Source organism: Rattus norvegicus, chromosome 12 (genome assembly GCF_036323735.1).
Source record: "Rattus norvegicus strain BN/NHsdMcwi chromosome 12, GRCr8, whole genome shotgun sequence".
NCBI lineage: Eukaryota > Metazoa > Chordata > Mammalia > Rodentia > Muridae > Rattus > Rattus norvegicus.
In genome coordinates, this window is record NC_086030.1 from 17,150,432 (window position 1) to 17,171,910 (window position 21,479).

The window sequence follows — 21,479 nt, forward strand, 5'->3', positions numbered from 1 at the left end:
CAACCACATGGTGGCTCACAACCATCTGTAATGGGATCCGATGCCCTTTTCTGGTGTGTCTGAAGACAGCGAGAGTGTACTTATATATAATAAATAAATCTTTTTTTTTTTTAAAAAAAAGAATTGGTTCTCTCCTCCCACCATGTGGTTCTGGGGATCAAACTCAGGTGGTCAGGCTTGGTAGCAAGAGCCTTAATTTACCCACTGAGCCATTTCCAAAGACAGACTTATTGGGAATGAACATTGCAGTGGGACTGAAAGTGTTATAGTAAGTCATGTGTGCATTCAAGGTGGCAAAGAAAAGAGCTTTTAATGAGAAAACGTCCCTTTAAAAGTTGCATGGGGTGGTTTGAAATGGTCACCCTGAACTGTAAGGTTAGTGGCAGTCAGGGTCCAAGCAGTTACTGACCAGATAGATGTCCTTCAGAGTTTTCTAGGTGAAGTGGGAACAACCTTTGTAGAAGGTTGCCATTCCAGCAGAGTCTCCTGGAATGGTCTTGTTATCATGGGTGTGTGTGAGCAATGTCTTCTCTTGTAACACCCCAACTTTGTTATTAAGGTTTAACATCGTGATTCCATTTTGATTCTGACAACTTTTACCCAAGGAAGAATCTAAGACATCGAGGAAAATGTATGCTGGTGGATAGGAGATGGGCTGCCCTGGGAGTTCCAGGTCCTTCCATGTGTTAGCACATGGGCCTGGGAATGGGAATGGCATTAGGTATGTGGTTGAGGCTCTGTGTGTGTGTGTGTGTGTGTGTGTGTGTGTGTGTGTGTGTGTGTGTGTGTACATGTAAAGAAAAATTCTCATCCTCAGATTCCTCACCAAGTTAAAAATTCTCCATTTTCCTTAGCACTTGGCACACATAGCGATTCTCAGATGGGAACATGAGTTTACAACTGTCATGGGTCACTTGTAGCTTACGACATAAGTAAACTCTCTTAGATTTTCCAGAACTTTGTGACTGCTTTAGTGACACTGAGTTAATATTCTGAGGAGGATATATTTTTAAGTTGATTAGTCAGCAGCTGTGCAGCTATCTGCTAACAAAGTAACATATTCATGGGCCTGGTGATCCAACTCACAGCCTCATACATGCTAGATGAGAGCTCTGTGGCTTAATTACAGCCCCAACTGGTAAGGAACTGCTTTAAAATTTATTTTTTTTAAATTTCATGTGTATGGGTGTTTTGCCTATGAGTAATCTGTATACTGCATTCATGCTTGGGACCTTCAGAGGCCAGATGACAGCATCAGATGCTCTGGAACTGGAGTTACATACCCTTGTTAACTGCTGTGTGGGTGCTGGGAATTGAACCTGGGTCCACTGGAAGAACAGCTAATGTTCTTTTTTTTTTTTTAATTTCTTTATTATGTACATAAATACACTGTAGCTATATCTTCAGACACCAGAAGAGGGCATCAGATCTCATTACAGATTACAGATGGTTGTGAGCCACCATGTGGTTGCTGAGAATTCAACTCAGGACCTCCGGAAGAACAGCCAGTGTTCTTAACCGCTGAGCCATCTCTCCAGCCTGCAGCTAGTGTTCTTAACCACAGAGCCATCTCTTTGGCCCCAGTGACCTGATACTTTAATACTTTTTCCTACTTCACAAAACTTCAGCCTTCTTAGTGTTTATTTCTTTTTTGTGTGTATATGTATATTCATATGCATGTGTGAGTACATCCGTATGCATGCATGAATGTGACTCAGTCCCTCTCTTTTAGTGAGCAAGGCCTCTCATGGCATCTGACTTTTGTGCATAGGTTGTGAAGTCTGATTTCCCTCTGTGTTCTGAGCCATTCCCCAGCTGAAGGAGCCTTTCCAGAGCCATACTGTAAGAACAATGCTGTGAATTCCAAATTACAAGTAGAGATCCCACATTGCCCATTAGCCACTTGAAGCATTTCTGACAATAATAACCTCTTAGTTGTGTAATTGCCCCACCAGAACCATGTTAACATCTTCTAGTTCCCGGGGTACTACTGGTTCAGAGATTTCCCTTTCCGTGATGGACTCTAATGCTATTAGGCATGCATGTTGTGGTAACAGCTAGTTGTCCCTCTAACTGCGGAAGAAATGGGACCATCAAATACTTTGGGTTCCCAGCCTCTGTAGTAGAACACAAAGGAGTTGTGAGGTTGGGAATATGCAATTCACAGCCTGCCACAAATACATACTGTAAAAAGGAACCATTCATTGTCCTAAGGCAGTGAGATCAGGCCACATCTCTCCTGCGTGTCAGGTACTGAATGTGGTGCTGCATACAGGGCAGTTCACAAGCCAACAGATCTCGTTCTTAGGTAGCTGGGAATCTATCGGCAATAATAATGAAGACAAAAGCTCTCAAGGTGCCAGGCAGAGGGGCACACGCCTTTAATCCAAGCACTTGGGAGGCAGAGGCAGGGAGATCTCTTGAGTTTGAGGCCAGCCTGGTCTACCCGAGGGAGAGTTCTAGGACAGCCAGGGCTACACAGAGAGAACCCTTTCTTTCTTTCTTTCTTTCTTTCTTTCTTTCTTTCTTTCTTTCTTTCTTTCTTTTTTTTTTTCCGGAGCTGGGGACTGACCCAGGGCCTTGCGCTTCCTAGGCAAGTGCTCTACCACTGAGCTAAATCCCCAGCCCCCCGAGAACCCTTTCTTGAACCTTGTCCCCACCCCAATCTCTCAGGGAGCTGGAAAGATGACTCAAGGGTTAAGAAAGCTTGCTACACAGTCACGAGGATCCAAGTTTGGATCTCAGAACTCAAATAACAAGCCAGGCATGGTCTTGTGCATATGCCTGTAACCCCAGTGCTGTAGCCTAGCTGAAAATTGTGAGTTTCGGGTTTGGAGGGAGACTATGACTCAAAAGAATGAGGGGGCTGGAGAGATGGCTCAGCGGTTAAGAGCACTGCCTGCTCTTCCAGAGGTCCTGAGTTCAATTCCCAGCAACCACATGGTGGCTCACAACCATCTGTAATGGGATCTTGTATGTCTGAAGACAGCTACAGTGTACTCATATATGTAAAATAAATAAATCTTTAAAAAAAAAAGAAAAGAAAAAAAAGAATGAGGCAGAGTGCCTCCATTCCTACACAGACACACCACTCATGTAACACTAGTGCTCCCACCACACATGCACACATGTATATGCACATGGTGCACACGCACACATGCATGAGCCCCGCCCCCCCATGAAAAAAAATCTACTGGGAAACAACTATAAACATTTTGGGGGCTAGGGGTGCAGATCAGTGATAACACATTTGCCTAGAATGGACCCAGGCTCAATCCCCTTTACCAAACAACAACCACCACCCCCCCATCAAAAACCCTTATAAAGCACTATGAAAAATGGTTTTGTTATGGGTTTCAGAAGTTCATCTGAGGAGATGAACTTTAAGCTCGCCTTTGTGAAAGATGACAGCATATATATACCAGGCAGTTGGTGGAGCAGGAGGAATGTTCTGGACAAAAGAACAATATCATTGGAAGTCTAGGGGTAAGAATAAGCAAGCAGCAAGGCCGGGCAGTCAGTGTTTGGAGGCGGCAGTGCTAGGGAGTTACTTTGGACTTAGACAAAGTACAGGAGGCCATTAAAGCACCTACAAGCCCATTTTGGATCCTGAAGCCAGAATACTTTGAGAAGGTCAGTAACGAGTTGACAGGAGAAGTTTCACCAGAGCAGTGCCACGTGGCTTAGACTCCAGGTAAAGGTGGAGAGAAGTGGATGGAGTAGAACCAACAGTGTTGGCTAAGTAACTGGATGTTGAAGATGAGAAAGGATGAGGCACCAAGAATGAAGCCCAGGATTCAGGATCCATGGAGCTTCGATTTTCTAAATGGAGACTACAAAGAGAAACAGTTTATGGGAGAGTGGGAGGAACCTACCTTCCTTTCTTCCTTCCTTCCTTCCTTCCTTTCTTTCTTTCTTTCTTTCTTTCTTTTTTGCTTGTTTATTTATTCATTCACTCACTCACTCAGTCACTCACTCATCATGTACAGATGACGTGCATGCCATGGTACATATTTGGAGGTCAGAGGACAACTTTCAGGATTCAGTTTTCAATCCCCTGGGTTTGGAGATCTCACTTTATGTCCTGAGGCTTATGCAGCAAGTGCTTTTACAAACCCTTGAGCCATTTTGCTGACCCAAGTGTTCTCTTTAAATGGCAGAGTTTGAGACATCCAAGGTGACAATGTTGAGTTGTATGGGATGGACCCACTGCTTAGGAGAGAGTGTCTGATTATAAAAAGTTAATCTGTAAGTGGGTGATAATTTGTTTATAGATAGGGTCTCATAGCCCAGGCTGGCCTGGAACTCACTATGTAGTCTAGGCTGGTTTCAATCCCATGATTCTCCTGTCCCAGCCTCTCTAATGCTGATTTACCTACATAAGCCACTAAGACTGGTTGGTCACATTAAAACTGTGGAAGTTGACAGAGCATGCATATAGTGAGGAGGGCTTATGCAGGTACTGGAGGATCCAACATCCTGAGGCTAAGAAATGGAGGAGAAGCCAGAAAGGCAAACTGAGAAAGGTAGAACATGTCCAGAGATATACAGGTAATAGGAACAAAGTATAGTGGGTTTTTTTTCCCTTTGGCCTTGTTGGCCAAACATGAAGTTTCTGTGGGTCAGAAACAATGACGATTATTGGGTTCATTGAATTGGCAGCATAGAAGTAACCAAAAATTAATTCTGGAAAACACATAAAGAAGATAGAAACAATAAACACTATACATTATCTTTTAAATGTATAGGTTAGTGCCACCCCAAATAAAGGACATTTCTGTGGGTTTAAGAAAAAAGGTCAACCATGGGATCTTTTGAATGTGCATCCATGTGTGTTTGTAAATATATACATGTGTACATGAGTGTGGAAGTGTGGAAGCTAGGGCATGACCACAGCTGTCATTCCTCAGGGGCTGTCTACCTGGTTGGTCAACATCCCATCAAGCAGGCACTCTAGCTTCCAGTACAGCAATCTGTCTGCATCCCCTTCTCTAACACTGCAGGTGTGCCCCACTGTGCCCACTGTTTATATGGGTTCCAGGGACTGAGCTCATGTACCGTCATGGAGAGGCCTACGTGGCGACACTTCACTGGCTGACCTCTTTCTCCACATGAAGCACAGGATCTCAACTGGTTGTGAACAGTATTTCCTGGAGACATTTGTCCGTTTGGACAACTAAGAAGCCTCACCTTGGAGCTGGAGCAATGGCTCAGTGGTTAAAAGCACATGGCAATCCTCCAAAGGGTCAGAGTTTGAGTCCACATCCCTGCCATAACAACAGGATGTATGGATACTCACCACGAATACACAGACACATGCAAATAAAAATAAAAATAAAATCATTCGAAAGCACCTCGAGCTTGACAGGGGACAAGAGAGACAGAGCCCTTTGAGACCTTAGAAAGGTGGGCAGTTAGCGCTGAGACCTGCCCTCCTTTCTGAGGAAGCTGGACTCTCCAAAGGGTAGTTCGTTGGGTACCTACCTGGCACACAGATGACAAGGAAAGTTATCTTTCTTGACCTGGGTTTTGGATGGTGAGAACTTTAAAAACTTTCTAGCAAATTAAAAAACACATATTGTCCCATGTGTACTTGGGTCTGGATTATAGTGGATAAAAAAATTTAAAAGTCATACCAGGTGTAGCTCACCTTTAATCCCAGGACTCGGGAGATAGAGGCAGGAAGATCTCTGTGAATTTGAGGCCAGCCTGGTCTACATATTGTGCTCCAGGACAGCCAGAACTACATAGAGAGACCTTGTCTTAAAGAAGAATAAAGAAAAAGAAAAGGAAAGAAAGAAAAGAAATCACATTATACACAACTTAGTAGGTACAAGAGCATCTGGCAAAACCAAAGCAAATCCTACTTGGAAGAACATATCCACTCTGTGGACATCCCAGTCCTCTCCACAAAATGAGCTCATAGCGAAATAAGAGGACACAAAAGGGGAAGCACACAGCAATCCATGAAAGACAGCACACTACAGAATTAGATTCTCAGGAGCATTATTGGCTACTATTAATGCATGCCCACCATATTTGAAGAGACAGTAGGATGAAAACAGTCTATCACCAAAAATAGATGTTTAAAAGAACAGAATTTTGCTGGTTACCTTTAACTGAACTTGTCATAACCTAAAATCAACTAGAAAGTCTTTTTTTTTAAATGTAGTTTTCCCAGTTTTAATTCTGTGTAAGCATGTGCCCACAGAGGCCAGAGGCACTGGATCATAGGGAACCTAGCTCCTGTCCTGGGAAAGCAGCAGTGGAGCCATCTCTCCAGCCCCGGGTGGGTGTGTCTGTAGGGGACGCCTTGAGTGTACATTGATATAGGACGATCCAGCCCATTGTGGCACTACCATCCTTAGGCAAGGGGTCCTAAACTGTATAAACAGGAGAAAGATGGATGGATGACAGTCAGCAAGTATGGGTGCATTTGTTCTCACTGCTCTTGACTGACTGATGTGGCTAGATGTCTTAAGTTCTTCTCACCTTCCCTGTAACTGGTGGTAACATGGAAATGTACCCCTAAGTTGTTGTTTGTCAGCAACAGGAGTGAAACTGGAACAATTATGCTTCTAGTAACAAAAAGGTATGTATACTTCAGCTAGTGCTCGCGCATAGCCTCGCATACTGGTAGAGTGCGCAAAAGCAATAAATAGTGCACTTCAGTGGTGCCTCAACTGAATACTATATATAACTGAAGTGAGAATGGAGAAGAGGGAGATCTGGCGTCACTCACGAACAATCACAGATCCGGAGCATGGAAAGAATGGAAAGGTTTATCATGTATCGAAATGAAGAGAACCGAGAGAATGTCGGGAAGAGCATATTCCAAACATAGGCGTGGGAATCTTCTAGAAGCCACGAAATGAAAAGGACTCTTTGCTCTGATGCAGGAATCCCAGCGCGCCCTTGTAAATTGAGTATATTTACCTTGCACACACACAGCAGTGGAACTGTGGGACACTGAGGACAGAGATTCGAGTATGGGCTGGCAGAAGACGATGAAAGGGCCATAGTTTGGCTTGATGGTAACTTCTCAGCAGGAGCCAGGGGAAGTATAAGCCACTGCGACAAGTGACACCAGGGCCTGATGAGAGCGCCACGGTCACTCTGGGCCTAACAGGCGCATCCCCTGGAACCTGCTTGGGGATAGAGGACCGTGCATTGTCCCTCAAGAGAGACTTCTCAGACTCGGGCAGGACAGGCCGGGATGGCGCTCTTCCGGAAGCCCTGTAGCGCGAGAATTTCCTCCAATCTCGTGAGAGCAGCAGCGGCATCGTCCGGTGCGCAGGCGCGTGCGTGCGCTGTCGGTTCTGGAACGCGACCGCTGAGGAGCCCGGCGCCATGTTGGCCCGGAGGGGTACCAGGGGAAGCGCTTGAGGCGGCGGGCTCGGAGCGGAGCGGGGGCCGACAGGGCCGGCCGGCAGGAGCCCGCCCCTCGCGCCTTCGGATCATGAGCCGAGCAGAGGCCACCGAGGTAGCGGTGGCGGGGCAGGTGCCCTGGCGGCGCGGGAGCTAGAGATGATGCCATTTGCGGTGACCACCCAAGGAGCACAACAACCGGCTCCCGCCCCGAAGCAGTACGGCATATCGTCCCCCATCAGCCTGGCCGCCCCCAAGGACACAGACCGCGAACTCACCCAGAAGCTGATCGAGACCCTCCAGCCCTTCGGGGTGTTTGAAGAGGAAGAGGAACTGCAGCGCAGGATTTTAATTTTGCAGAAATTAAATAATCTGGTGAAGGAATGGATCCGAGAAATCAGTGAAAGCAGGAATCTTCCACAAGCTGTAATTGAGAATGTTGGGGGGAAAATTTTTACGTTCGGCTCTTACCGACTAGGAGTACACACGAAAGGTGCAGATATCGATGCGTTGTGCGTTGCACCAAGACACGTGGATCGAAATGACTTTTTCACCTCCTTCTATGACAAATTGAAACTACAGGAGGAAGTAAAAGATTTAAGAGCGGTTGAGGAGGCCTTTGTGCCGGTTATCAAACTGTGTTTTGATGGAATAGAGATTGATATTTTGTTTGCAAGATTAGCATTGCAGACTATTCCGGAAGATTTGGACCTACGAGATGATAGTCTGCTTAAAAATTTAGATATTAGGTGCATAAGAAGCCTTAATGGTTGCCGGGTAACTGATGAAATTTTACACCTAGTACCAAACATTGACAGCTTCAGGTTAACACTGAGAGCCATCAAATTATGGGCCAAATGCCACAACATCTATTCCAATATATTGGGTTTCCTTGGAGGTGTTTCCTGGGCTATGCTGGTAGCAAGAACTTGCCAGCTTTATCCAAATGCAATAGCATCCACTCTTGTACGAAAATTTTTCTTGGTATTTTCTGAGTGGGAATGGCCAAATCCAGTCTTGTTAAAAGAACCAGAAGAACGAAATCTTAACTTGCCTGTATGGGACCCAAGAGTGAATCCTAGTGACAGGTACCATCTTATGCCTATAATTACACCAGCATACCCACAGCAGAACTCCACATACAATGTGTCTGTGTCAACCAGGATGGTCATGATTGAGGAGTTTAAGCAAGGGCTTGCTATCACACATGAAATTCTGCTGAATAAGGCAGAATGGTCCAAACTTTTTGAAGCTCCAAGCTTTTTTCAGAAATATAAGCATTATATTGTACTACTGGCAAGTGCACCAACAGAGAAACAACATTTAGAGTGGGTGGGCTTGGTGGAATCAAAGATCCGAATCCTGGTTGGGAGCCTGGAAAAGAATGAATTCATTACTCTGGCACATGTGAATCCCCAGTCATTTCCAGCACCTAAAGAAAATGTTGACAAAGAAGAATTTCGTACTATGTGGGTGATTGGGTTAGTGTTGAAAAAGCCAGAAAATTCTGAAATTCTCAGTATTGATCTCACTTATGATATTCAGTCTTTCACAGATACAGTGTACAGACAAGCAATAAATAGTAAGATGTTTGAGATGGATATGAAGATTGCTGCAATGCATCTAAGAAGAAAGGAACTTCATCAGCTACTTCCAAATCATGTTCTTCAGAAAAAGGAAACACATTTAACAGAAGGTGTAAGATTGACAGCTGTGAATGATAGCAGCCTTCTCTTGTCTATAGACAGTGAAAACAGCATGACTGCACCTTCACCTACTGGCACTATAAAGACAGGCCCACTGACTGCAAACCCTCAGGGCAGAAACAGTCCTGCTCTGGCTGTTATGGCAGCATCCGTGACCAACATACAGTTTCCTGACGTTTCCTTGCAGCACGTGAACCCCATAGAAAGTTCAGGGATTGCACTGAGTGAAAGCATTGCTCAGATTCCCTCACAGCCGACCATCTCACCACCACCTAAGCCTACCATGACCAGAGTTGTTTCTTCGACACATCTGGTAAACCATCCATCTAGACCTTCAGGAAATACAGCAACAAACATACCCAATCCTATACTAGGAGTCTAGAAGACATTCTCACCTGATAAGAAAGGAACAAGAAACCCAACAGAAGGGAAGGAACCAGATAGACGAGTCCAGCTTAGACACTACTCAGACAGCAGCTTCTCTGTTGGCCTCTCAGGAAACACCTGGGAACAGATAAGCCCGGTATCCCTGTTTTTCCTAGAGATCCTATTCCTTTAATTGAGAGTTCAATAAAACAGATTGAATGGATAGAAACCACCTCAAAGGCCCTTAAACAAATTCTTGCAAATTGAACTTGTCGCTTTCGGATGTTAAAGGAAAATGAGGGAACCAGACTAGATATGACTCAAAATAGATTCATACTCGATTGGTAACTGTTTTTGCTGGCCTAATCTTGAACCGAAGTCCAGATTAGCATTCAAAACCAGAAGTACTACTATCACTATCACGACTCAGATCATTAGCATGTTGATAGCAGTTACATTCTTTCAGAGAACTTTGATTAGAAAGAGAAAAAACCCCTCCACCTGTATTCATTTCTATCCGTGACTGACAATAGAATTAAATTTATGTTTGATCCACTGTTGGGAAATTTGCAATACAAGCTATCAGAACCCCTTATTTTAGCACTTTATGGGATTTTTAAATATAATTTTTCCATTAGGAACTAGAACTAATTTTTGACTTTCCACTTTGGTGAATTTTCACTTTTTTTTCCTCCCTGAAAAGGTTTCTTTACTAATCTTAAAGTTGCAGGCTATTTTTGTAGTAATATACTTGAGAAAGCACAAAATTCTATGTATCTCAGTTCCCAGGAGGTGGCTACACCCTTTAAAACGGAATGTAGACTCCGAGGACATTGATTTGACATCAAAACCATAATTACTAAGTATTTGGTTTCTGTGGGACAAGATCAAGAAATGGTATATGGGTTTTATCTGTAGAATTGTTTGGGAGAATGTATAATCAGCAACTAGGTATTTTCTTGGAGTTCCACATTCTTTTGTCCTTAATCATTTGTCCTCAAACAAAAAACCTTTGCCTTCATTCTCTTTGCATTAAACATGCATGCATGCATGCATGTTGCTTCTTAAAAGTCCAGAATATTAATATCCAAACCATGATGTGAATCCAAAAGTTCTCTGACCACATGGCACAAAACACCAGACTCTGACTCCATGGTTAATATCTCAGGAAAACTTGGGCCAGTGTTCTGTCTGTGAAAACGTTGTCGATGTTCTTTATCTCCACAGAGGTGAGATTTTCTAGATCACAGAGTATCTGCTTTGGAAGAAAACTAGTTACCAATTGTAAATATGTAGGCAAAAAGGCATTTTTACTCTTAAGAACTTTAAGCCATGTTTTATTTTAATGTGGTACCAGAATTTATCAGATTATATGTGTACGGTCATACAAAAAAAATTTCCACAAAGCACTTGACATCTAGTCAGCTTTCTACTCTTTTACCAAATCTTAGGGGTACTTTAAATCAGAGCTGCTTCTCAATGAAGTAGCAGAATCCCCACATGTAGGAACCATGAGGGCAAGTGGATGTCACTGAATGATAGCTTTAGTCTTCCTTAGTCCAGATACAGCAAACTTAACAGCTCTTCGGAGCAGCCAGGTCTGTCTCTCCCTTTCCCTCTAAAACTCTTCCTTTCTGTTTGTCCCATTTTCTCCCATGTCAAGTCAAAATTGTTTAACCCTTCTTGTCCTTCTAGATTAATTTTCAGCGTTGGACTATAGTCTTTCCTTTTAAACTATGCAGTAATTGAGACTCTCTGATACCTAGACTGCCAGACCTCTGTCTGTCACACCTTTGCTCTGTGCAAGTTCACCTTGCCCTTCCATCAGCATAAGAAAGAGCATGGCTTTTGCATTTCAAATAGCTACGGTGTCTGCTGGAGACGGCCAGGCACAATTTAGTCTCCTCATTTTGTTTACACATTGGAAAAATGTTTATTAAATGTTTTGTGTAACTGTGCCTGTTTTTTTTTTTTTAAACCAAGCTGGAAACTTGGGACTTTTGAAGCCTAGTTTTTATTACGTGAATACCAGACTATTTTTTCTTGTGATGTGCGTAGTGTCTCCTGACTGGAGTTTGCTGTTACATGGTATCTGTACTCCTTGTATTTTCAAGCACTATTTTGAAAGCAGATAATGTATTTCTCCATTACAAACACAATAAAAATAAATGCCAAACAACCTGGAACTAAAACACTGGCCAGATGTTTAAGTCTGATGTAAGAATTCAGATGTCTTTTTATTTTTTCAGGGTTCTTGGGATGGAACCCAACACCTTGTATGCATCAAGGCTAGCACTCTACCATAGAGTTGCATATCCGGTCCCATAATGTCTTCACTGTTCTGAAGGAGGTGGCAGGGCTGGTGACTTTTCCAACTTTATGACGTGGAAAGCACAGTGTAGTGCCCGTCGAGGATACACCAAGGGTTCAGATGTCAAAAGGAAAGACTTTAAAAGAAGACAGGAAGGAGTCAGCATGATGGGTGCCAGGGTTGTAAGCACAGCCCTTGGGAAGCTGAGGTGGAGGATGACTTTGAGTGTGGGAGTTGGTGACCAGACTGTTTAGAGGGACCTTCAGGGCTATCCTGAGGGACTGTGGGGTAGAGGTGTACTGCATAAGTGGAGATTGTCAGTGTGGAGGAGAGAAGGGTCTAGGAGGAGGCCGAGCCAGGGAAGTGGAACCCATCCCTGTAGAGCATATTGAGAGTATTGAGCGGGGAGACAGGGAGGGAGGAGCTGCAGTGAGGTGGAGCTTGTCAGTGTGGGGTTGGGGAGCTGCTGCTGAGATTGGAGGAACATACCAAAATGTGAGGACATGGGGTGCAGTGAGAACAATTTACATGGGAACGGACAGGAGATTCCAACATTAATGATGGGAGAGACCTTACTAGGGAAGGGGGGTGCTTTATGACATGCTTGCCCCAGATCACTTAGCTACAACAAAAAACAGTAAAGCAAAAATTTAACAGACTTCAGAGTATGCCATTATCACACGATAGTAAAAAGCAGTTCTTTAACCTTGAGCCTGTGTAATGGTTACTGAACTTTTCCTCGGAACGACTGGCTAGTGAAGAGTTTCAGCTTTAGGAAGCCGTATGGTCTCTGTCATAACCACTTAACTCTGCCCTGTAGAGGGAAGAGAGAGCTAATACAGCAGCAGATGGCTCAGGCTGGATTTGTCACTATCCCCACCCCCAGCATTGGCCACAATAATCCCATGGACATTATCATAGATCCCTCTACTCAACAACTGGTGGGTGCACCCCGTTCTCAGGGAACTACTGGGCATGCGTAGCAGTCAGAAAATAAGGGTCAATCTTTGGTGGCACAAAAGCCCAAGAGCCTCTTGTCTGATGGTGACCGAGAGTCAAGCGCACTGCTGAGAGGTGATAGCCCAAAGTTACAAACAGCACACACAGAAACCTGACCATCAGTCCGGATACTAGGGAGTGCCACCTTCTTGCAGTAAGAATCCTAAATCTATGACATCAAACAAGCCATGGCTTCGTGCACCCATGAAGATGTGGCTGGTCATGCTGAGGAAGAGAGCAAATCCAAAATAAAGTGGGATGTAATTTATATATGGTTTACATACAAAGTGGAGGGGTATAACTCAGACTTCTAACTGTGTAGCAGGACTGGTGCTTTAGTGGTTGCCTGGAATCTCAGCACTCTGGAGACTGAGGCAGGACATCCTAGCTAGGCTCAAAGCTAGCTTGGACTCCATAGCAAGCTGCAGGTCAGCCTTGACACCTTAGCAAGACCCTGTCTCAAAACAGACCAAAGATCAAATGGCATTGTCTTCATTTGTTTTTGTTTTTGTTTATTTGCTGTGATAAAATAGTTTACAAAAGCAATCCAAGGGAGACTGTTTATTTTGGCTTCCAGTGCAAAAGGAAGGCATGGAGGCAGGAGCAGGAGGCAGGCCAACACACTTCATTGGCAGGAAGCAGGGAAGTACAAATGCAAACTGTAGAGTTCAAGATTTCAGCCAGGGAGTGGTGCTGCCCACGGTGGGCAGGACTTCCCACCTCAGTTAAGATCATCCCCCATCATGCTGAGAGACCCATTCCCCAAGTGATTCTGGATTCTAGTTGACAACAGTGACCATCAAAGGCTTTAGTTACATGGCAGTAAGAACTAGCTGTTTGCCTTTTGTGGCGAGAGGTGGGAGAGCAGCAGATTCCAGTGGTCATATTTTTGGGTTGGTGGAAGGTGCAACAGTGTTCTTTCTTAATCTCTAGAAGTTAGGAACACCAGCTTGTACACAGAAAGGTTTATAATTAGAAATGCAATACTAAATGTGATAATTTATAGATCTTTGGAGCTCAGCTAGGAGTTGCAGTTGGCCAGGGCACCACTGGAGTTGAGATAGGTCTGTTTCTTTCCATATACTGGGTGCTACATCAGGATGGATAGGGTAGTTTCCCCTGCTCTCCGGAGCCCTGGACTGTTTCCACCTACAGCCCCACTGCACTGCTTCATGCCTTTCCTCTTCAGGGTTGTTGAGGGCAGGATGATTTTGGGGGAAAGGCCAAAACATTTTTGTGTAGTAACTTTCATAGTGATGTGACCAGATAGCAAGAAGTAACCTAAGGGGGTAGAGAGATGGCTCATAGGTTAAGATTGCTTCCTGCTCTTTCACAGGACCTGAGTTCTATTCCCATTACATACGTCAGTGGATTCACAATCAGATCCAGAAGATCTAAAGCCCTCTTCTGAGGTACTAACACAGGTGTTCATAGATAAACATACATAAATAACATAAAATCTTTTAAATAAGTTTTGCAGACAAGTAACTTGAGGGAGGACTTCCTCTTGCTTAGGGTCACAGGTGGCACAATCTGTCATGGCTTGTACTGACTGGTGGCTCACAGTTTGTGTGGCAAGTGTCATTACCCACTGAGCCGTCTTGTTGGCCTCCTTTATCCACTTGTAGGGTCCAGAATCCTCCAAGTAGGGAAAAGTGGCACCCATTGTGGACAGGTCTTCCCACCTCAGCTAAGGTAACCAAGAACCAGCCCCTACTACGACCACAGACATGATCAGAGGGGATTCTGGATTGTGTCAAGTTGGTTACCAGCAGCCACACAACTTAAGGAAAAGTTTATTTGAGCTCACAAGTTAAAGGGATGGTGCATCATGGGAGGGAAAGTGTGACAGTGAGAGAAGACCTGACTGTGGCAGAGAGACATGAATGCTTTCTCCTGTTTTTGTTTTTGATTTTGGTTTTTGCCAGCCCTAGAACAATGTTGTCACTAAGTCCTTAGGTCCTTAGTTAAAGCTCCCGGAATCTCTCTCACAGACTCAGAGGTGTATATCCCAGGTGATTCCAAATCCAGTTGGCAATGAAGCTCAACCACCACTGTCCACACTCTAGTGTCTGTAACTTTAATTTTTTTTAAAGCCAACTTTTAATGATGGTTCTTAAATGCTTTGACCTCTCTTCTAGCCCACCACCCACCAGAGGTATTGGGAAAGGACGGATACAGTGGAAGTGGACTTGTTTAGAAATTGGTTTTTGGAGTAAATCCCATCTGTATTGTCAGGAAATCAGCGGTTTAATTCACAGGTTAGCTGTGGTAGTTTGATCCACTTGTAAATACTTACGAATGTATCAGCAGTCTAGTTAGGTAGAGTTGGGGTAGCAGCATGAATCAGTAATGGTGGCACTACCTGGCAGAGACAGCCAGACCTCAGCCAAGTCAGCACATGTCAGCAGGAGGGACCAGGACCAATAGGGATGCCAGGAGAAGTTCTTTGCTGTGCGTCTCTCAGAGAAGCAAAGATCAACAAAGGTGTGAGACTAAGAAGCATTGCAGAGCCAGCTCTACCAGGAAGCCCCCCTCATAGTCCATTGAATCCTATTCATACTCCCTGTAAACATCATGTAAGTGAGTCTTGTCTCAGCAAAACTCCATGGGAGTCTGTCTCAGCTGACATCACTCTGCCGTCTGGGCCAAGTCTGCACACACGCGGCAAGAAGCCACTGCACACCACCAAAAGACTTTTGTGCATTTCTCTCTGTGGAGTCACAACAAATGGTGCTCAACACGCAGTGTAAGTTGGACCAGTACATGCATGTTGTTAGCGAAGAATCCTTTATTGTGTGTCCTTCCACGTGGTTGCTTTAACAAAACATCCTTTCACCTGTGTCTGCTTTATAACAACGGTCCTTCATGAGTCTGCTTTAGCAAAACACCATCCAACACAACTAACTTTCCAAAGAACCCTTAAGTTTCCACTTCAGTCTCCCATGGAGCATGTCCCGGCAGGAGCATCCTTCATCCTTCATCAACTGCAGTTACACAGGGCCAGCCCATCTACAGTAGAGACGGGAAAATGATGTCGGAAGTTATTGTGTTAGGGAGAGGAAGGAATGAACACGGAGAGGCCATGCCAGCCTTCCATGACACAGCACACAAAGTCTGCAATCCAAGAGCACTTGTAAATGCAGTTTCCCAAAGAGCCCAGCGTCTTCAGGTCTGTAGGGCCATATCAAGGCCCCTTATTTATTGAGTATTCAACTCTCTTTGTTTTTGAAAGGTTCACAAAGTGCGTAAAGTGCTTGCTGTACAGACCCTCAGCACCTGTGTAAACTCTAGGTATTGGTGTCTAGAACTCCAGCATTTAGTGGGGTCCTTGAGGCCCATAGGCTAGCAATCCATCTGAATCAGTGAGGACCCGGTGAGTGAGAAAGCATGTTTCAGAGCAACCAACAATGGTACCGATACTGACTTCTGATCCCCACGTCATACATGCAGACCTGAGCATATGTACACACACAGGCTCATGTGTTTGCTTGTGGTCCATATTAAGTAATCGCTCTTTGAGAGAATCTAGTGTGAACTGATTAGTGTTTATTATTCTGTGTGTGATTTGGCACACACGGAGGTCAGAGGACCACTCTGGACACTTCTCTCCTTCCACTGTGTAGGTGCAGGGAGTTGAACTCAGCTCATCAGGCTTGGGAGCAGATTTCTTTACCCACTGAGACATCTCACAGCCCATCAAATGTACTTAGAACTTGAAGTCTTTTTTGCCACGTGACTGGCCACGATCATGGAATGACATCATCTTCTAGGCCTCATTCACATTCAAGGGTGGAGTCTTTGGGGACCCCGGTCCAACCATGAACCCCAATGATCCATACCTCTGTTTCACATGCAAGATGCACTCACCCTCCTTCAAGGTCATCTGGTGTCATCAGTTCAAGCCCTAAATTTAATAAGATAATCATCTTAATAAGGTAAATGAAGTGTGGCTGAGGCTCTGGGGAAAATTCATAAACAACAATTTTTTGTTCTTTATTTTTTGAGACGGGGTCTCTCCAGAACTTATTATGTAGACCAGGGTGGCCTTGAACTCACACAGATCTTCCTGTCTCTGCCTCCTGAGTGCTGGGATTAAAGGTGTGAGCCACCTTAAAGTGCAGTTCTTGGGGAACAATTATTTTAAAGATTTCTCTTTATATTGTGTGTGTGTGTGTGTGTGTGTCTGTGTCTGTCTGTCTGTCTGTCTGTCTCTCTCTCTCTCTCTGTGTGTGTCTGTGTCTGTGTCTCTGTGTGTGTCTGTGTCTGTGTATACAGGTGCAGTTGCCTGAGGGGGCTAGAAGAGGGCATCAGATCCCCTGGAGCTGGAGTTATAGGTGGTTATGAGCTGCCTAGGTGTGACTATGGAACTCGAGTTCTTTGGAAGAGCTCTTATCCACTGAGCCATCTTTCTAGACTCTTTGGAATAATTTTTACTCTTCTTTGAAACCAAAAGTGCTTGCCTAACACCTGCAGCCTGCAGTGGCAAGGCAGGGACAAGACAGTGTCATCAGGAGCAGGTGGGAGGTAGAGCAGCCTACTAGTCCCAAGTGATTTTCACATCCAGCCATAGTTCTCAGGTGAAGTTTTCAGGCCTGGGGATAACCTCTTGGCTCTGCCTTCTGCACTCGTAGAGCCACTTGCTAGGTCCTCCCTTCTATTCTGGAGCACCCATCCTTTTTGGTGACAGCATGTCTGTCAAGCAGTGTCCTGATGGGATCTGTTGATTGCATGCCCTCTGTCACTTTCAGTCCTGGCCATCTCTACTGACAGAATTTTCTCAGGAGCCTTGTGGGCTGCATGGGCTTTCCTGGGAATTCACTGCACTGCAGTAAAGCCACGCCCACAGACATTTTTGAGCTCATTCCTTCTGTTTTTAGCCTCTATAGTCAAATAGTACACTCAAGTCTCCTTGAGGTCTTCGGGCCTGAGAAAATCCATAGCAACCTCCTCATCCCTTGAAAGAGGATCCTGTAAAGTTGAGCACTCTCAAGTATGAGGGGCTTCATTTTGGTTTTTAGAATTTATTGTTCATATTTTATATGTATAGATGCTTTGTCTGCATATATGCGTGCCACACGAGTGCCTGGTCCCCGCTAAGGCCAGGAGAAGGTGTCAGGTCTCTCAGAACTGGAGTTAAAGGCAGTTGGGAGCCACCTAAGGTGGGTGGGTGCTGGGAACTGAACTCAGGTCCTTTGCAAGAGCAGCCAGAACTCTTAATTAAGTGCTAAGCCCTCTCTGCAGCCCCTGGGAGATATGCTTGCACCTGGGCCTTGTGTGCTCCAGCACTTAGCTGTACCCCCAGCAATGCATTTTTCTTTGACTATCTTTGGTTTCATTAGAGGTGTGTCCACATCCTAACTGGGCCTTGCCTTTGTGACATACTTGGGCAATCATTTTCTGACTGTCTTTTGGATGAGATGTCCCGGCACTTTCCTGTCACCCTGTCCCGGCTGTTTTCTTGCTTTCCAGAATGGTCAGTTTCTTCTTTCTCCTTCCTTGGTGGTAAGCAGCAGGCCAGGCCTTTCCTTCCCACCCCTCAAGCTCCAGCCTGACTTGTTAGATACGTGTTAGAGCTGCACGTGGTTTCTGCATACTAACTAGCATGTCTGTAATTGTCATTGATGGCAAAAACACCAGCTGGAGACCACATGCTCTTGGTGGAGTCTGGGCACAGGGTCACCTCTGCTCCACCCGGGTCACACAGGGCAAGCTGCAGTGCCAGGATTGAGACGATACAACTTTCTGGTGTTTGGAGGCCTCGGTTTAGCCCTGGTCATGGACTGAAAACTGTCTTTCTGCATTCTTCTTTCTTTTTCTTCATCCTTCCCCCCTCCTTCCTTGTGGAGCACCCTGACTTCTCTCCTGCAACCAAATGAGGAAGTCCCTCAGGTCAGAAGGAACATAGGTGACGAGGACCAGACCCCTGCTCCACATTTTAGGATCGACAGATAAGGACTTTGATTTATTAGAAAAGTTTCCAGTATACCAGGACCCCGGGAGTGACCTCGGCAGAGATGTGGACCCTCTGAGGATGCTGCCTAGCACTTTCCCTGCCTCCCCAGACACACACAGACACACACAGACACACACATACTCCCTATGTACCACACAGTGGCTCTTTTGCGGTTGCTCAGAGCCAACTGGGGCAGCAGAGTAAGTTCTAACCCAGTCTGGTTACACAGTGATGGAGAGAGACTAGATAGAAGTCTACTAAATCTAAACATGGATTCCTATGTGGATTCTCCTCTGCATTAGTTGTTCTGAGCTTGCACAAACTGGTATATCATAGTCAAGTAGATTTGGAATTCAAGGGGTGTGTGTGTGTGTGTGTGTGTGTGTGTGTGTGTGTGTGTGTGTTTTACCTGGAATGAATCTCTCAGGACTTGCAGTTGCTCTACCACTGAGCCACACCTCACCCTCCTACTGGGAGATTCTAGGCAGGGGCTCTACCACTGAGCCACGCCCCAGCTCCTCACTGGGGGATTCTAGGTAGGGGCTCTACCACTGAGCCACACCCCCAGCCCCTCACTGGGGAATTCTAGGCAGGGGCTCTACCACTGAGCCACGCCCCCAGCCCCTCACTGGGTGATTCTAGGCAGGGGCTCTACCACTGAGCCACGCCCCAGCCCCTCACTGGGGGATTCTAGGCAGGGGCTCTACCACTGAGCCACACCCCCAGTCCCTTACTGGGGATTCTAGGCAGGGGCTCTACCATTGAGATCCCAGGCTTCTTCCCAATCGCAGAGTCCTCAGTGCCATATTGCACAAACAGTGCCATTCTCCGTGTCCTAAGCCTTATACATGTGTCGCATTTCAGTGTCCCCCTGATCTCCCTGATAGGCACAGGTTCTGGAAATGAGCAGTCAGAACTTATGCCTCTCAGACTGTTTCCACACATGCCTGTTCTGTTGCAACTCTGCTCCTAGAACATCATCCCAGCCACTGCATAGCTCATGATGAACAAGGGATCCTTCCCAGTTTCAGAGGCATGAGCATGTACAAGAAAGTGCACCTGGGAATCAAAGTCGATCCCATTGATGAGGATGCTCACATAGTCTTTCAGTTGGAGAGCATGTCCTTTCAAAGCCTCTTGTCTTTAGATAGATGTGTGTACAGTTAAAGCAATGCTTTCTCACCGCTGCTTAAGACCAAATCAAAACAAAATCCTGGCTCCCTGCCATCTCTCCCTTCTTCCTAGTTTGCTCTCCCGAGAGGCCCAGCATTCAGCTGTGAGCTATTTCTTGTTTGCCATTTGTGTCCGTGTGCGTGCGTGCGTGCGTGTGTAGGTTTGGGTGTCCATGCTTGGATGTACATGTGGACATCAGAGCCTCGGGTGTTGTTCCTCAGGTGCCTTCTACCTTTTTTGTTTGTTTTGAGACAGAGTCTCTCATGGCCTGGGTATTATTACCAGCTGGGCTAGGCAGGCTGGCCAAGGAGCCCAGAGGATCTACATGTCTCAGCCTTCCCAGTGTTGGGAATGCAAGCACCTGCCTTGGCCAGTGTTTTACATTGCCTTCTGGGAACTGAACTCAAGTTATTTTCTTTCAAGGCAAGCATTTTACCACCTGAGCTGTTTCCCCAGCCTCAAGTCCATCCTTTAAAATGACAATGTTATCCTATCACTTTTTGAGTTTTAGAACTTTGGACATTATCCAGTGATTTCCTGCCAGATGAGTCATCTGCACTGCCCAATCTGGTTGGTTTCTCTCCATTCATTGTGGTCACAGTTTAAATTCAATTAAAAGTCAAGATCTTAGAGGCTGGAGATGTAGTTCAGTTGACAGATGTTTGCCTATCATGGAGGAAGCCCTGAGTTAGATTTCCAGCACCACATCAACTGGCTGTGGTGGCAAAAGCCCGTATCCCAGCACTTGAAAGGGAGAGGCAGGAGGATGAAGGTTCAAGAGTCATCCCCATACACAGTGAGGTCAAGGCCATTCATTATTCTAAATGAGACTGTCTCAGAAGGCTTGGAGGAGTGGTGTGGGGTGGGATACAGGAGGGTCTTGAGTTTAGGTGAGGCTGGGCTAGAGAGTGAGACCCTATCTCAAAAGTATGTCAGGGGGGTTGAGGATTTAGCTCAGTGGTAGAACGCTTGCCTAGCAAGTGAAAGGCCCTGGGTTCAGTCCCCAGCTCCAAAAAAAAGAAAAGAGAAGAAAAAAAAAAGGAAAAAAAAAAGTATGTGAGGGCTTTTGTTTGTATTTAATACTTTGTATACTGAAGATTGGGATATGTCAAATGTGGTAGTTTGAATAAAACAGCCCCATGTGTTCATATGCTTAAATGTTTGGTTCCCAGTTAGTGCAGTGTTTGGGAAGGATTAGGAGGTGTGGCCTTGTTGGAGGAGGTGTGTCACTGGGGTAGGCTTTGAGGTTTCAAAAGCCCACACCAAGCCCTGTCTTGCTTTCTCTGCCTCCTGCATGCACATCAGGCAGTAGGCCTTCAGCCACTGCTCAGTACCACATCCTCTGAAAGTGTACACAGGCCCTCAGTTAAACGCTTCCTTCCGTATTGCCTTGGTCATGGTGTCTGCACAGCAATAAAACCATAACTAAGGGGGCTGGGGATTTAGCTCAGTGGTAGAGCGCTTACCTAGGAAGCGCAAGGCCCTGGGTTCGGTCCCCAGCTCCGAAAAAAAGAACCAAAAAAAAAAAAAAAAACCATAACTAAGACTCCAAGATTGATTTCTCTCAGCTGAACTTTAATTTTGTTCTAACTGAGGATGA

The 21,479-nt window shown here is 45.3% G+C and overlaps 2 protein-coding genes across 3 annotated transcripts in view; both read left to right on the forward strand.

Moving 5' to 3' along the window:
• The window catches only part of Radil (Rap associating with DIL domain), a 64,150-nt gene that overhangs the window by 12,560 nt on the left and 30,111 nt on the right, over positions 1-21,479 (forward strand). The window lies entirely within an intron of this gene.
• On the forward strand, positions 7,326-9,672 carry Papolb (poly(A) polymerase beta). Its single transcript, NM_001012020.2, has one exon. It carries the CDS (start codon positions 7,528-7,530, stop codon positions 9,454-9,456), a length of 1,929 nt encoding a protein of 642 aa, NP_001012020.1. The 5' UTR covers positions 7,326-7,527; the 3' UTR covers positions 9,457-9,672.

Coding starts and splice junctions, on each gene's coding strand:
- Papolb (NM_001012020.2), top strand. CDS start 7,528: ATGATGCCATTTGCGGTGACCACCCAAGGAGCACAACAACCGGCTCCC.